The following is a 16,461-nucleotide window of genomic DNA, read 5'->3' as shown; positions in this document are numbered from 1 at the left end:
TTCATTGGTCACCCCTGTAACGACGTATGAATTTTAGGTGGATAATGCATTAATCAGATGAAAATAATAACTAGCGCTGCTACAGTTCCCACATTCGTCACCTATTGTAATTATTCATACATTCATCTGGTCGTTGTTAAGTCAGAGGGGACCAAGTCGCAAAATTGAAAATTCCGAGTTATTGATTACATTCGGTTATGCGTTATGTAAGCTACATTCCAAATTTATCAGATTTGGAAAATCACACATACTGCAGGAATAACGGATCCAAATTGTTATGATTGATCAACGAAAATCCCTCATAGTATGCAGTCAGAGCGGACCATGTACCATTTACCATGGCAAAATGGCTCTATATCATGTGCAGACAGAGTGGACCATGTACCATTTACCATGGCAAAATGGCTCTATATCATGTGCAGACAGAGTGGACCATGTATCAATCATTTGTATATTGAATTTAAACAAATTCAAGCTCCGAATTCAAACCAACAAAACGGTTTCTTGAAGCTTATAGGTACCTTGTCAAAATGTGCTTGAACCCGTTAGTTTAAAATGTGCACATTCGGAGTATATTAAAAAATAAGCTTGGTCCTCTCCGACTGAAGATGTACTATTTAAGAGTGCGATTAAAGCTGTAGCGATGACAATGAATTCAAATTTGAAAAAATAGGCAGCCAAATAACTGCATTTTTTTGGCATGATACTTGTTTTTTTACAACTATCACACGTCAAAGTATTGCTAGAGAGTAGCTAACATTTCTAAGCAAAATATTGAACGAAAATGCTTTGAAAATTGCAAAGCATTAAACTTTATGTTCGTTTTTCTCGAAATCATAGAAATGTCACATGTTTCGGTCTGACTTAACACCGACCATCTGAAGATCTTCACAATAAAATTTCACAGTATACCACAGTATGCCAAAAAATTAAGCACGGAAATTGTTATTTCATTATTTACCACTAAACAGCAATAGATAGACGTGAATTTGTCCATTTCGTCACCCTATTCAGAAATACTCCCTGCCGGCAGTTACCCACACCATTGTGCTAACGAAAAAGTATGCTATCACTCACAAACCATCATCGTCAACAGTTTCCCCAAGGCCTAGATCGCACGCCCTGGTTTCACCACCTCCTGGTTTCTCCCTCTAGCGACCAAAACTCCAAGTACTGCACCAGGGGTACCTCCAACAACGCGGAGCGACGGTTCCAGCCTGGCCGCAAAACCATCGAGTTTTTTTCCGCCTTCCTCCTTCACTTTTACTGCTCGTTTGACTGCGCGTTGTATGTGCGACCCTCCCCACCCCCTATGCTTATGCTGTATGCCGTTGCCGGCGAATGCTAAAATTCATACCATCATCCGAATCGGCCGGTCACCGTCTAACCCAAAGTTTACCGAACGAGTGTACATCCCGGGTGATATTTGATATCCCATTAAAATGACTGAACAGAGCGAGTGTACCAATTCGCTTCGTTGTGTTCGGCAAGGCGAACAGACGGAAATACTCTCTGACAGAAGGCGATGGGTGCGAGTGAGACAGCGAATATCACCCTGTGCTGTTGCTCTCTACGCCACCCATCGTTTGCATTGTGCCACACACACACACACACACTTACACATATCCATGCGAACAGAACTCATGCACTCACGAGCTTCATTTGGAGAAATGAACGGCTTTGTACAAATGAAGCAATCCGCCCGTTGCCATGATACTATGCGGAGTTCTTTGTATAGCGCGGGGAGTATACACGTGCTGCTAATAGGTATTTGGCGTTAAAGACACGCGTTGCGCTAGGTACCACCTAGTGTGGCTAAGCCCAGCTCGTGATCAGCATAATAACAAGCATATGTTTGGTTGAGCGAAAATCATCAACATTGATCATCCTAACCGTCGGATGCATTTCCCATGAAACGAGCTCTCTGTGTGTAATTGCGGGTTCGCTTTAATTATGACGTTATGCTTTATGTTTCAAAATTAGCGTATCGGAGTGAATGTGTGAGGATAACAAGGGGGGAGCATTGTGTGAAAACTTATGATGTATGGAGGCAGAAGGAATATAACGATGCTCTTGAATTATCCTGCCTTTTATTAATTTTTTTATTGGAACAGTTCTGGAAAACATTTATCTGATAATAAAATTTAAGGTCACTAGGAAGCATTCCACCGGCACTCCTTGTGAGCACATTTGTTTATTGATTAGTTAAACAATATAGTTATGATGTCTACGGGAACAAAGAAAAATTTACCTGTCATAAGTACGGGGTCCAAACAGAATAGCTACTGGAGGAGTGGAAAGATATTTGCCCTCTCTTCAAGAAAGGTGAACTTCCGTGCAATCACCGTCCTGAATGCCGCCTACAAAGTGCTTGCCCAAATCATATTCCGTCGCGTCTATCGCCACTCACAAACAGATTCGTGGAAGGTTATCAGGCCGGTTTCATCGAAGGTCGGTCTACTGGTGACCAGATCTTCATCTTGCGGCAGATTCTCCAGAAATGCCGTGAGTACAGAGTCCCTACGCATCATCTATTCATCGACTTCAAATCCGCATATGATTCAATAACACGAAAGGAGTTAAGGAGAATCATGAACGAAAACGATTTCCCCGGGAAGCTGACAAGACTGATTAATGATAGAATACAGTGCTGTGTGCGAATATCGGGTGGATCATCTGAATCATTCGAGTCCCACCGGGGGCTTCGACAAGGTGATGTGGTCTCTCTTGCCTGCTGTTCAACATTGCGCTAGTGGGTGTTATGAGACGAGCGGCGTTTGCCTTGCGTGGTACGATCTTCAATAGATCCAACCAATTCACCTGCTCCACTGATGACGTAGACATTGGGCCTGATCACGAACATCACTGTCACAAACGCTTTCACGTCACTTACACTTCACTTAATCTTTTTGTGTCTATCATCATTGTTACGGACAGTTGCTTGTAGAAATAAAAACCGTGAAGTGAAAGAGTTCATTCCCGTTTATAAGAGACATGTCAGTTGCATAATTTCGGGCGTTTGAACGTTATGCCGGTTGCATAATTTCGGACGTTTGAACGTTATGTAGGTAAAATTAATAAGTGTATGAGATAATATTCCATTTAATTGAACGTATGTTTTAGAATGACAAGTTTGCGATTATACCTCGATGATTCGGTATTTCAATCCAACTATTCGTACTCATTCCATGAATCATTTGCTTGGTGCGTTAGTTTGCTGAATCAAACGCTGGTTCAAAGATGAGGAGGAATACTTGGTTGCTCTTGAATGATGTAGTTGTTGAACATATGGGAATGTAATTTTATTTCCTCTTTCTATAAATTACTCTAGAGATAAAGCATGACTATCATGAGTTTAATAATAGATATCTCGCATACTCTTGTACTCAGTTCTGTCTTACTCGTTTGAATAGTGAGAAGTTTTTAGTATAGGTCAACGTTAAAATATTTTTTTAAGAACCGTTTCAACAATTTTGATGAATAATAATATTTTTATTATCTCAGAATAAACCCGAATTTATCCATCTTATGATCAGTATAATCCGAGTTACTCCCATATAGGATTCTGAAAACTGTGCAATGTTAGATTCATTTGTTCCTTATTTGAAACATAAATATTCTTCCATTCATAGTATGTCTTTAAAATAATATCGTTGAAAATATCTATTACGTAAAAACAAAAGATCAATTGCCTTATTCGATGTAACTATCGTCCTGATTCGAGTCTTGTCCACCAATTGCGAATGTTTGAATTACAAAAACCAGCTCTGCAATGTTGGAAAAACATTACAGTTATTATTTTATATTCAAAATATCAACAAATAAATATCATACATAATCAATCATAATGATTGTTTTGGATCAGTGGCCTCCATTTCCATTTTATGGGGTTGCAACTCTCTGTTAGTCTAATCCTTAAAATAGAAACAATAAAATTCTATTCATTTAGTACAATTGAAATTAGACCTTTCGCCATATTTCAATCGGTCTACGGGAGCTACATTTTTAGTCCTCAATTACATCCCATATCGCATCTATCGAACCCAAATAAACAAATTTACGTCCTCTGGATACGTCAGGATTTCATTCTAAATATGCCACCAAGCGGGAAAATTGCTGTTTGTTTAACTTTTCTTTCTTAAAAAGCAAGACACGATTCAAAATGTTAGCAAAAAAGCTGAATAAATCCGAAATTAAACTTACTCCATTCCGCGTGACTAGCTTTCACCATCTAAAACACAAATGACAAATATACTTGTCTTTCGTCGTGACGTGACAGTATCGTGATATTCATAATAACACCGAGTTCATCAAAGTTGTCACGACGGATGAACTCATCCGGATTCTACACACACGGTGGCAGCCGTAATAACGTTGTATACAATTCACTTCGTTTTCGCCGTGAAGTGACGTTCGTGATCAGGCCCATTGTCGGCAGAACATTCGAGAGGGTAGCTGAACTTTACACCAGACTAAAGTACGAAGCAGAGAGAGTTGAACTGAGAATCAATGCGTCTAAAACCAAATACTTGCTGGCTTCCGGATCCGAGCACGACAGGACCCGACTAGGTAGTAGTGTAGTGATCGACGGCGATGAGTACCTTGGCTCAATAGTAACGTTTGACAATGATACCAGCCGCGAGATCCGGAGACGCATTATCAATTATCTACTATGGTTTTCACAAACACTTAAGGTCAAACAGACAAACGACCGAAATGTTGCCTGTACAAAACGCTCATAAGACCGGTTGTCTCTTACGGGCACGAAACGTAGACAATACTCGAAGTCGACCAGCGAGCACTCAGAGTCTTTGAACGACGGGTGTTAAGAATCGTCTTCGGCGGTGTGCAGGAGGATGGTGAGGCGGAGACAGTTGATATAATCATTGTTGTGTTATTTTTAGCACAACAGCCCGATGTTTCTTGCACAGTAGAGCAGTTATATGGATGAATCGATATACGTTGATCAAATTTCTTTCTGTCAAAAAGAGTTAAATATTTGGCTTCGGCCAAACAGTGTATGAGCACTCTTAGTTTCGTCAATAAATTTGGATATTATTATATAATTTCTATCTATAGAAAAAGATGATCCATCTTGAAGAATCGATTTTTTTTTCAAATTTCTAAACTAGATCCACAGTCGTAAGAATCTGTTCAGTTTTTTTGACGTGGGACTACGTCTAAACGGAGTATATGGGGGGTAAAATGAAAACCTAAACACAGAACATGCTGGAAAAAATGAAAGATTCTGAATGCTTATAACTCGAACATTTCATACTGGATCGGAAAGACGTTTGCATCAATTGATAGGGAATATTTCTACGCTTCTATCGCAATTAAAATAAAAAATTTCATTTTTTTTGAATAACTGTGAAATGTTAAGCGTTATCTAAACGCCCTAACTGCCTGGTTTTGATTGGCCCGATTTACGGTTTCCCTACAACAGCCATCAAAACCAAGCAGCCTTGGGGATATCGGCATTGCAAACACATGAAAGTTGGGGGTATTTTTGTTCCGACTGAGTGTGTTTCCCTAACACAGACCTCAAATCCATGGAGCTTAGGGAAATTGGCATTGCAAATACCTGCAGGTCGGGGGTAATTTGTTCCGACTGAAATATGTTTCCCCAACACAGACTTCAGAACCAAGATCGGCTTTGCAAACAAATGCAAATTGCTTGTACTCGCTTGCCTTTGTGCAAACTAGAAAATGTTTCGTTAACATGGTCTCCTAAACTTAGGAATCTGGGAAAATCGTGCAGACACTAGAGGCGAATGAACTTTCAAGTATAAATACTCTATAGTATAAAAAAAAGAAGTTGAGGTTGATTCATGCAAGCTGTGGTACTTTTTTGCACTCCGAAAAGTGTTTTCCTAACACGGATTACAAAAGCGGGTACGAACACAACGCTTTGGCTCGGTTATTCAAGATTGCATTGAAGGATATGCCTTCATATCTTCTGCTCACTGAATTTCCACGCATACCATTTGATGATTAGGCAAAATGGTGATAACCATTTGCTGCGATAACGCCTATTGATTAAACAATATGCGTTCGACGCACATGTCAAAATTGCAACTGAGTGTCTGAAGTTTATCAAATCAAGCAAATTCGCTGTTCGAGAAGTACATACACTTTTTTTTTCTTCTTTTCCTTTTATTTATTTCATTTTCATCTGTAACAATTCATAATCTTTTCTCTGAATTAGTTTCGTTTGCTAAAAAAAAAAAAGAAAACCTTAACCTAACTTAATCTACCTTAACCTAATCTAAACCTAAGATTATCAATACCGATTACCCGCGGTCACTCGGGGTTAGTACTTAAAGTATAACGAAACCAGTGAAACCCAATTTCTCAAAGCAAAACCTAACCGACCTTAGCAGATATTGGAAAATCTATTATAAAATTTATCTTATTGTTCCACCGTATTCCCTCTTTGAACGCTGTCAAATAATCATTGCGAGTCTTACCAAAATTGTTCAAATTGAAATTAATTGCCTCTACAGTAAGCCAGAGGGCAGCTTTCGATCTGTTACATTTTTCAGAAATTTGTTACGCAATCAACTCCTCTGGATCACTGATTTCTAATTTCATTCAAATGTATTATAGACTTGATCCACGACCAAACCGTCACAGCTGAAGTACAAAGTTTTATCCTGTGTTGCAGTGTGTCGAGACTACCACAAATGCTGCAAAGAGGAGAATCTATTCCTGCTATTCGGTGATTGAACATTTTGCTACGCGTATGAACTAAGTCGTTATACATCACAAATAAGGCCGTTTTTTGATCAGTGGAGAGGAAGGTTTTACTGAAATTTTCGTACAGAATTTCCCATTGCACGTTGGGCAGTTCTGTTTGCAAACGAGGTTTTATATTCATCGCATTTTGAAGGTGGTGATATATATTCCTACTTGTATTCAAATTGGAATCCCCTTCTAAACTTCTAGCAATAACCAGCCTTTCCCTAGCGTTTCTTGCTAAGTATCTATTGTTAACGTTATTCAACATAAACTCATCGAGGTGTTGGTTGGGATCGCGGTATGCGTGTAGAATGTTTTTTTTATAAAAAGACATTTAGATTTGGTTTCTACATCTTCCAATCCTAAACCACCCTTGAATGTTGGCAGGTATAATTCATTTTTCGCTACACTATACAGGTATCCTTTCCACATAAATTTATTGCACAAACTTTTTATCTCTGCAATATGTTTGTTCGCTGGTGGAAATATTTGAGCAATATACCATAATTTAGAGAGAATGTAAATATTCAAGATGAACACTTTTTGCATAAGATTAAGTTTTCTCTGTGCATGCAGGGAGATTACACTTGAGAGATGCAAACTTCAGAAGGAAACGTGAAACAAAATAATCGTTTTATAATTTTTTCGTTCACATATTTTGTCCTAGGCATCATACCGAACGTAAAAAAAACTGTCATTAAATTTACTTGTAACGAAGAACATAATATATCACAATGCACGAATTGACCTTACATGGTATTATACAATCTTTTTACTCACAAAGCAAATATATTGAAGTCAATTGAATTCGGAAATTGTTTCATTCAATCAAAAATTCAATCAATACAAACAAATGATTTCTAAGCTAAGGTAGTCCCACGTCATCCTTGCGGTTATGTAATAGATATAAACCACCCATTTTTTTTGTTTCGGATAACCTGAAAGGCTAGAATCATATACGCTAGGTTTCCGTTTAGTTATTTTTTGTATTCCTCAAGAGTAATAAACAAGAAATAAAATAATAGTTTTGAAAAATGCCTTCACACTAGAATACCCCCAAATAGAGAGTAAAAATTGAAAAAGCATTATTAGAAATTTAATAATTGGTATTAGGGATCGTTAACCGGTTTTACCGGTAATACCGGGTCATTTTCCATTACCGAATTACCGGTACTTTTACAATAAAGAACCGGTAATATCGGTAATTTTTATTTTAACACCATAAATAATATTTGCCTTTATGCCGGCTTTGAATATTGCTCGAGAATCAAATAAGATCGAAAAAACGCAACTGGCAGTGTTGCGCTGATTCTACGACCTCCGAACTTCAGTTCAAAATTCGCTGCTAGATCTGAAAACGAAACACAAGATAAGCTTCGGCGATGAAGAGCTAACAGCGATATAGGAATTGGTTGATGCCCTCGAGCCGGTTCTGGTCGTTGTTAAACTGCTATTGCGGAAGAAATGCACCTTGTTTGAAGCTGACATAAGATTGCAATTTATGCTAGAACAGCTATCGGAGTAACCATCAAAAATTTCGAAGCAGCTGCTTGAAACCCTGATTGGAAGGATTGCAGAAGGACATTTCGTGTATGCAGATTTGTTCCCGTATATGAATAATCATTCTGCTCGTGGTCGTGATACAATTATGGAGACTTCGGCGTTTTCTATCAAACGTCGCGAACTGCATTGATCAAACAAGCATTTGAAATTATTCCTGACTTGATTAACTTTGATGATGATGATGATGATGATGATGATATTGATCTGTAGCTGGACAACAGGAGGAAAAAAATCCACTAGACGATGGGAAACCTGCAGAACAGTTGAGCATCAAGGAGCATTCAACTTGAACGACGATTGCAACAGTGAAAGGTATCAACGTCCAGCCCAAGCTCAACGTCTATATAAGGATTGATGAAAACCCTCGAACAAGAGTTTTCGTACAGAGGGCATCAGAGACAAATACATGACAATGGTATTCGATACTCTTCTACCCAACATAATTGGACTCTGAACGGGCGTTTTCCTCTTCCTTAAAACTTTGTTAATGAGATCCGATCTACGACAAAATTAACGATCTCCGTCTCATTAAGTATTACTTTAACCAGCAAAAACTTGCAAAATGTTTTTTGTAAACTAATCATTATAAATAAAAGCCGTTTCTACAAGAAAATGGTTTATTTTAAAGTATGTTTTCTACCGGTAATGAAATTTACATTACCGGATAACCGGTTATTGAAATTTAGGCACGGTAATGCAATCCCTAATTGGTATATGCCCATAACTCAGCTAACATTGAAATCGAATTTTACCATACATCTAGTATTTAGTCAAAACCTATTCTTGGTTGTAGTCCAGGTCTTGAATACAACCTTTTGGTTGGAACTGATGTCACTTTTCAAGTCACAATTTCGTCGTTTTTTAGTCATAATTTTCGATGTTAGTCTAGTATCGTGATGGTGAGAATATATTATGGCTCTTGTTTTGCAATGACCAAACTTATATAACTGCTTCTCCTAGATTTACTACCCCAATTGAACAACATTGAAAGGGATTCAAATGCTGACATTAGGTGATTTTTGATGAGATAAAAATCAATGTACACTGAAAAACATTCATTTTTTCGCGATTTCTTCCAGTACAATGAATCGATCCGAAAAATTGTAAATCGGAGTGGGGCCGGAAATCGATCTTCTAAATATCGATCCAAGATCGCCAAATGCTAGTTCCGATAATGTGGAGGCTTAGATCATTCAAAAATGGGATAGTTCCGGATGGGTGTATCCAGTGGCGTAGCGTGACGGGGTGATATCTGGGGCGGATGTCTTTGGTATTACCCCTCTAATCAATCATCGGTATCAAGTCTATGTTTTCGTAATTCAATGAAAAATCAAATTTTTCGAACCAAGAAACTTATTTATTGAAATAAAGGATAAAACGAAGCAACAAGTTGTCTGGTCACATCATCATAGTTAATAGAGTTAGCACATTCACTTTCAATCGACTGCAAATCCAATCCAGTTAGGCACGCCTGTCCCATCGTGGAGTGCATATAATTTTTAAATTAATTTCAACTTTGAAAAGCTTCTTTCACAAGATGCCATAGAAACGCCTGCGTATAGAAAACCGCTGTACGATTAATCATAAATTTTTGTAAATCCACTTAGCTAATGCAGTTCAATGATTGGCATCATCCCGGTTAATTTCATCTACCTTAAAATATTTACCGAAACTTGGCATCTTTAGCAAAAACTCGTCGTCTATAAAAATTTCGCCATAGAAAAATTGTCATTTCACTGTCAGATGCTAATAACATGTGCCAAGCTTGAATTGATTCAAAAAAATCAGCAACTTTTTCGTTTCGCTCTTGTAACTCCCGATGGACACGATAAATGCACTCCAACTTTCCCGCTCTTTTCCCATCCTCCGTTGTTAACTCGGGTCCGACAAGTGTTTCGCCTAGCTTGCTCATCTTAAGATAAATTCTCCTTTGGATTTTAATTAAGCTTCGAATCGATTGTTTATTTTAGCAGCAAGGAAAATTTACGGTGCATTCAGTCTGGTCAAAATGTTATCCAGAAATAATTCTTTAATTTTCAAATAGTTCTGCGCAAGATTTACTTCATGTAGTGCAGCTTGGAATCACAAATTACTTGTTGGAGAACGACTTGGATGTTCTCTTGGAATAACATTTTGGATGTGAAAAACTTAATAGAGAGTGGTTCATTAATTTTATTCCAGAAGTTCATAATAAACCTGATTTTTTCTGCCAACCAAATCAAAGCTCTCGAATTGTTCTACGATTTGTTCTGGTGCACTCAACTTTTATCTTTCTTAATTTGGCTGCAATATTGATATCAACATTTTCTGGTGAGAATTCAATTAAAATCTTAAAAGATCACGATTCATTCAACTGACTTCAATCCACACTTCCATTTCCCCCTGATACTAATTTTATACCCGCGTATGCAATCTTGTTTTACGTCCATATAAAGAGGAACGAAAACATGATTTCTGATGCAAAAAAATTATAGGAAGTTGTGTCCAAGATACGACCGCATTGTTGACGTAGAACTACACTGTTATTTTATATAAGTCGCTTGTTTATACCTTCGGATATTATTCTATAATGCTGTGAAATTTTAGAAACTTGCAAGTATCAAATATCATGCTACATGTTATTTAGTATTGCCTCAAAGGAATCGCACCTCTAGGCATCGTTCGTACAACGTAAACCAAGCGCCAAACAAGCGTTCGCCATCGCATGCATACAGAGCCATACATTGGTGGCTTGAAGCTACTAGGAATATAAACACTTCTCATCATTTTGCGCTATCCTCAATAGAAACGCTTCTGTTAATAATACTGGCCTCGAAAAAAGTTGCATTACTTTCTCATGCTCGAGAGAAGCGCAGCTGTCACTAAAGTTTTGCGACTGGCAAGCGAAACCTAATCACATACAAATTCCAGGACGACATTTACTTTCTTGGTGACTAAACAAGCGAAATAAACTTTTTTTTGTTAATAACAACCTCGTAAACAGTAGCAATGCTTCATTATGATGAATATTAGCGCAAATGCAATCCTAGTTGAGGGCAGTTTTGCGACTGGCACGCGAATCCAAATAACTTATAACATTCCATTAAGACATTCAAGATGCTTGGTGTTCCCCAAATAATTTTTTGGCGCACAACCTCAACGCTTAACGCTTGACGTGCCGAAATCGCCTACTCCGATGTTATTCGATGCGGTGTCACACTCGCGAAAGCTCGGTTCAGTGCGAGCGTTTTTCACTGCACCAACATCGCGTGCATCATTAGATGACGCTTGCCTCGTAATTTGCCTCAGCGATGACCAACTGTTTATACTCTTGGCAAGTATTCCCCTTCATTCTTCTACCTTTCCTTTGTTCACGGAGACTTTAAATTCTACGATTTCCCCTTCGTTGCTCGTCGATAAGTTGCCTGTTATTGACAGCACTGTTCGGGAAAGCACACAAATGGACAGAAAAAATGTATGAGAAAATGGAAACGCTTAAAGTTTTCATGAAATTTAACCATTTACAAACCAGGGGATTCTAATGTATAGCATATTAAACAAATCTTACGGTATTTCCGATTCGTTTAGTATGTAAATCGCCAAAATCCGTTCGCGGCAAAAATAGTTATTAACGTTAACTTTATTTCATAAAAACGTGACCTGTTTTCTGATTTGGCACCCTTAATGAAAGACGTAGTTCTTCGTCAAAAAGAAGTTACCCCATCAATGGATGGTTTATTATCTACCCATTATGAATTCAAATCAACGAACTTAGACATTTATCAAGTACCGTTCAGAATCATATTTCGGACGCTTAAGGCACATGATGCAGAAGAAAGTTTTTAAGTTTTCTACTTTGGTACCTATTTGATTGAAAACATAAAAAAATTATCGAATAAAATGCTTTTCAAATGAAGCGAATAAGAATCAAACTTCGGACACTGAATCAAATTTCGGACAGATTGAATTCAAATTTCGGACACTTTATTTTGTAATTTTTTGGACGAAAATTACATTACACTTGATTACCGTTCTGAATCACATTTCGGACAACATCATATTTCGGACACTTTGTTCTAATATCTTGAAATGCTTAATGCACTGATGATATAACTATCAAATTGATATTTTAATTGCTTCTTTATAGTAATCCCTTGGTTTCACTATCATTTCACATGAGATCTACATTCGAATTATAACATAATCGACAGAAATCTTACAACATTACCCATTATCGTTTGTGTTTGACGCTTCCTTAGCGTGAACACGTAGAATTTACCCGTTCATAAATATTAAAATTTCTCCCGTGTTTCATCATTTCTCATCATCGTTAACAGTTTACTGTGATTGCTTGGTAAGTGTTTCGCAGTTGACTATAAAATATAATCAAGTGCAATGTAACTTTCGTCCAAAAAATTACAAAATAAAGTGTCCGAAATTTGATTTAGTGTCCGAAGTTTGATTTTTATTCGCTTCATTTGAAAAGCATTTTATTCGATGATTTTTTTATGTTTTCAATCAAATAGGTACCAAAGTAGAAAGCTTAAAAGCATATTGAACTAATTTACTTAAAATATCAACCAAATAATACCTGTGCTGTTTTCTGCATCATATACCTTAAGCGTCCGAAATATGATTCAGAACGGTATATGCTATAGTCAACTGCGAAATACTTACCAAGCAATCACAGTAACCTGATAACGATGATGAGAACTGATGAAACAGGGTAAATTCTACATGCTCACGCTAAGCAAACGTGAAATACAAACGATAATGAGTCAGATTTTTGCCGATTATGTTATAATTCAAAAGTAGTTCTCATATGAAATGATAGTGAATCCAAGGGATTACTCTAAAGAAGCAATTATGATACTAGTTTTATAGTTATATCATCAGTGCATTAAGCATTTCAAGATATTAGAACAAAGTGTCCGAAATATGATTCAGAACGGTATGCCATAGAGGTCCTCGCGTTAGTATTAGTAAATAGCGAGCAAAATAGCGCACACACACACTGCACGCTATTTTATACGTGTGAGTAATTTTCGTGTACGATACAAAAGAATCTAAATCACATGTAGCGTATGTCAAAGAAGAAGCCAAAAGTAATTAGTAACTGACTACGGATATAGTCAGTCACATAGTCAGCTGACTATCCTCAGTTGACTATGACTATGCAGAGCCCTGGTACCTATAACAGCTACAGTCACCTTAGCGTTGATATTTTACATTTTTGTCGAAATAAGTGTGCCGATCGGGTTTTAGATCGGGTTTTGGAGAACGCCACATTTCATCACCAGTCATAATATGATACAAAAGTTCTGTTCCAATCTTCACCCTTGGAAAATTCAAACTGTCACCCAAAGTATGATTTCTTCTATCAACATCGATGAATTACGACTGATTTTGATTAACTCAGTTTCATAGTATCTTTCGGATAATCTCAATCCTCGTAAATAGAACTCCGTAAATACAATAATAACACTTATCAACTTTCTTTATCCATTCCAGCACCGGCGAATCAGATAAGCAACATCTGGACTCGTCGAGCGATTCGGACATGGAAGGTCCTAGTTTGAACATGTCCAGCGGTGGTGGTCATCAGCAGAGCTTGGGCGGTGGTTCGGCACAAAGTATGCACCATATTTCGGGAATGGGTGTGACGGGAGGCGGCATTCCCGGCAGTGGCGGTTCCATGGTTGGCCAAGCGGGACCCGGAGGGCCAGTAGGCGGTACAACTGGTCCCGGAAGCCTAGGGAGCATAGGGATCGACCATCAACCCCAGCCACTGTCCACCAGGAACAGTAATCTAATGAACATCCCTGCGAACAATAACAAGACACTGGGACAACTATCGTCGAGTTCCCTAACGGCGGCGTATTCGCACCTGTGGGATCGATCGAATGTGATGGGATCGATGCCAATCTACGATATTGGAGATTATCAGCATTTATGATTTTAGGCAGGCTAACTTCGGGCGCGTTTTGTAGTTATGTAGCTGTGAACAAGCTGTTGCACAGAGCTGATATGATTCAGCAAATGAATCTATGGATGGAATAAGAATTCATTAGGTTCGCGATACCGATGTTGAAGGTTCTGCATTAAAATGAAATGCAATCTATCAAAAGATAGCGGTAACCGAAGTTTAAGTTCTAATCATTGTGTTTAATTAGTTCCGATTTAGACAATAATGTACTGATTTGTAAAAGATTTGCGAATGCGAGTGAAACAAAAACTCGGCTGGGAGCATAGTACACACTGTCCATGCTTGATGCCGTGAGCAGGCAATACATCTTGAATTTATTTCTTTTCGCAACGAATCACTAGTAGAGCTCTGTCCCCTAAATAGTTTTTATTTGTCTCTCGATTCCCTGAACTATATTGAATAATTAGAAACAATCTCTGAAAGGTAGTTAAGGAATGCAATGCAATACTATAATCAAAAATTAAAACATGGCACTTGACACTGAATGTAGTTTATTTCATGCTGATGGTAGAGACATAAAAGAAAGTCATTAGTTGTAAAGGGCTATAGAAGAATGGCTGTACCAACGCCGAATGCCATAGTCAGTCCATAAACACATCTTCATCTCTCGTTTGTAATGATGGGAAAGCTCGCATCAACAGGTACACATTGAATACGAATTCATTCCACGAGAAAATGAAACCGACAATCGAATTGCATACCATGAAGATACGAGCATCACGCTGCCATAATTGTGGCGGTAGCATCATCTCATCATTATAGGGGATGATAACATTCACGTTAGCGGGAACGGACACGTGGCGGTGTCAAAATAACGAGATTTGCACATCATCTTTAACTCCCCCAAAGCTGAAACTTGTTTGTTTTTGTTATGGTAACAACCGTGGGATATTTCACAGGGAAAGTTCGAAATATTTCTGGGTAAGGGCTCTGGAAGTCCAGTGTATAGAATTTTATTTTCGTATATCCCCAACATGAAAATTACAATTTCCACCTCGACAATCAAAACTTTTCGGGCATCTTTTTCAGAAGTTTCCTTTTTTCCGGAATTTGTACACACCACCCGTTCGATATTGACAAAATACTTTTTTTTTTATTCGTTTATTTCTACAAACTATTGCAGTTTGGTTCTGGGCAGCCAAATTCTGATCTTTCATACGGTCGGCACAAGAAATTAGAGCAGGAGGGTGCTCAATCGGAAATGCACAGTAATTTTTAAAGTCTGTAACTTTATTGCATCGTTATGAAAAAAGCCATCGATATATGGACATTTGGGTGCGTACGTGCGTGCTTAATAACCCGTACGTAAAAATAGTGCATCTTCGCTACGCTGAAACCCCATTTGTATCTGCTCCCGTGTGCAATGGGCCTGTCACGAAAAATTATTTGGGGAATATCAAACATCTTGAATGTCGTACTGGAATGTTAGAAGTTATTTGGGTTCACGTGCCAGTCGCAAAACTTTCTTTACTAAGGATGACAGCTGCGCTTATCTTGAGCATGAGAATATTAGCAGAAGTGTGTCTTTTGAGAATAATGCAAAATGATGAGCAGTGTTTATAGTCTTAGTAGCATCAAGCCACCGATGTGTGGCTCTGTATGCATGCTATGGCGAACGCTTGTTCGGCGCTTGGTTTACGTTGTAAGAACGATGCCTAAAGGTGCGACTCCACTGAGGCAATATAAAATAACATTTAGCATGATGACATGACATTCTAAAGTCTGCTTCATTTAATATTGGAACACAAACAATTGCGTGTAGTTCAGTCATTTATTAACGAATTCATAATTTGTTTTTCATACAAATGTAGCATTTTCTTTACTCTTTCATAAAAAAAAATTAAAAAATTATTCATTGCTGTTTCGAAGAAATTCTCGTACTTTTCCCGTAATACGGCACATTAGGCGGCGCACACCCTTTTCGTCCACCGTTTTGGCGATTTGATTCCACCAGTTCTTCATTTGAGTCATGTTCCTAACAAGTTTTCCCTTTGCCATAAGCCTCCGCTTCGTGATTGCCCAGTATTTCTCTATCGGCCGGAACTGGGGGCAGTTTGGGGGGTTGAGGTCCTTCGGTTTTACGCTGACCCCGTTCGTTGCGTACCATTCCATAACCGTTTTGCTGTAATGGCAGCTTGCGAGGTCCGGCCAAAACATTACTGGACGGTCGTGGGCACGAAAAAACGGCAGAA

At 38.2% G+C, this 16,461-nt stretch overlaps 1 protein-coding gene across 1 annotated transcript in view; it reads left to right on the top strand.

Moving 5' to 3' along the window:
• LOC129770631 (homeobox protein six1b) overlaps positions 1-14,743 on the top strand; it is an 81,228-nt gene extending 66,485 nt beyond the window's left edge. Inside the window, exon 6 of the mRNA XM_055773591.1 lies at positions 13,795-14,743. Coding sequence (XP_055629566.1) covers positions 13,795-14,239 — 445 coding nt within the window. The 3' untranslated portion in view covers positions 14,240-14,743. The remainder of the gene's footprint in view (positions 1-13,794) is intronic.
• Positions 14,744-16,461: the final 1,718 nt, after the last annotated feature.

Source organism: Toxorhynchites rutilus, chromosome 2 (assembly GCF_029784135.1).
Source record: "Toxorhynchites rutilus septentrionalis strain SRP chromosome 2, ASM2978413v1, whole genome shotgun sequence".
Taxonomy (NCBI): Eukaryota; Metazoa; Arthropoda; class Insecta; order Diptera; family Culicidae; genus Toxorhynchites; species Toxorhynchites rutilus.
The sequence above is the reverse complement of the archived record's forward strand: the minus strand, read 5'-3'. Positions and strand labels throughout refer to the sequence as shown.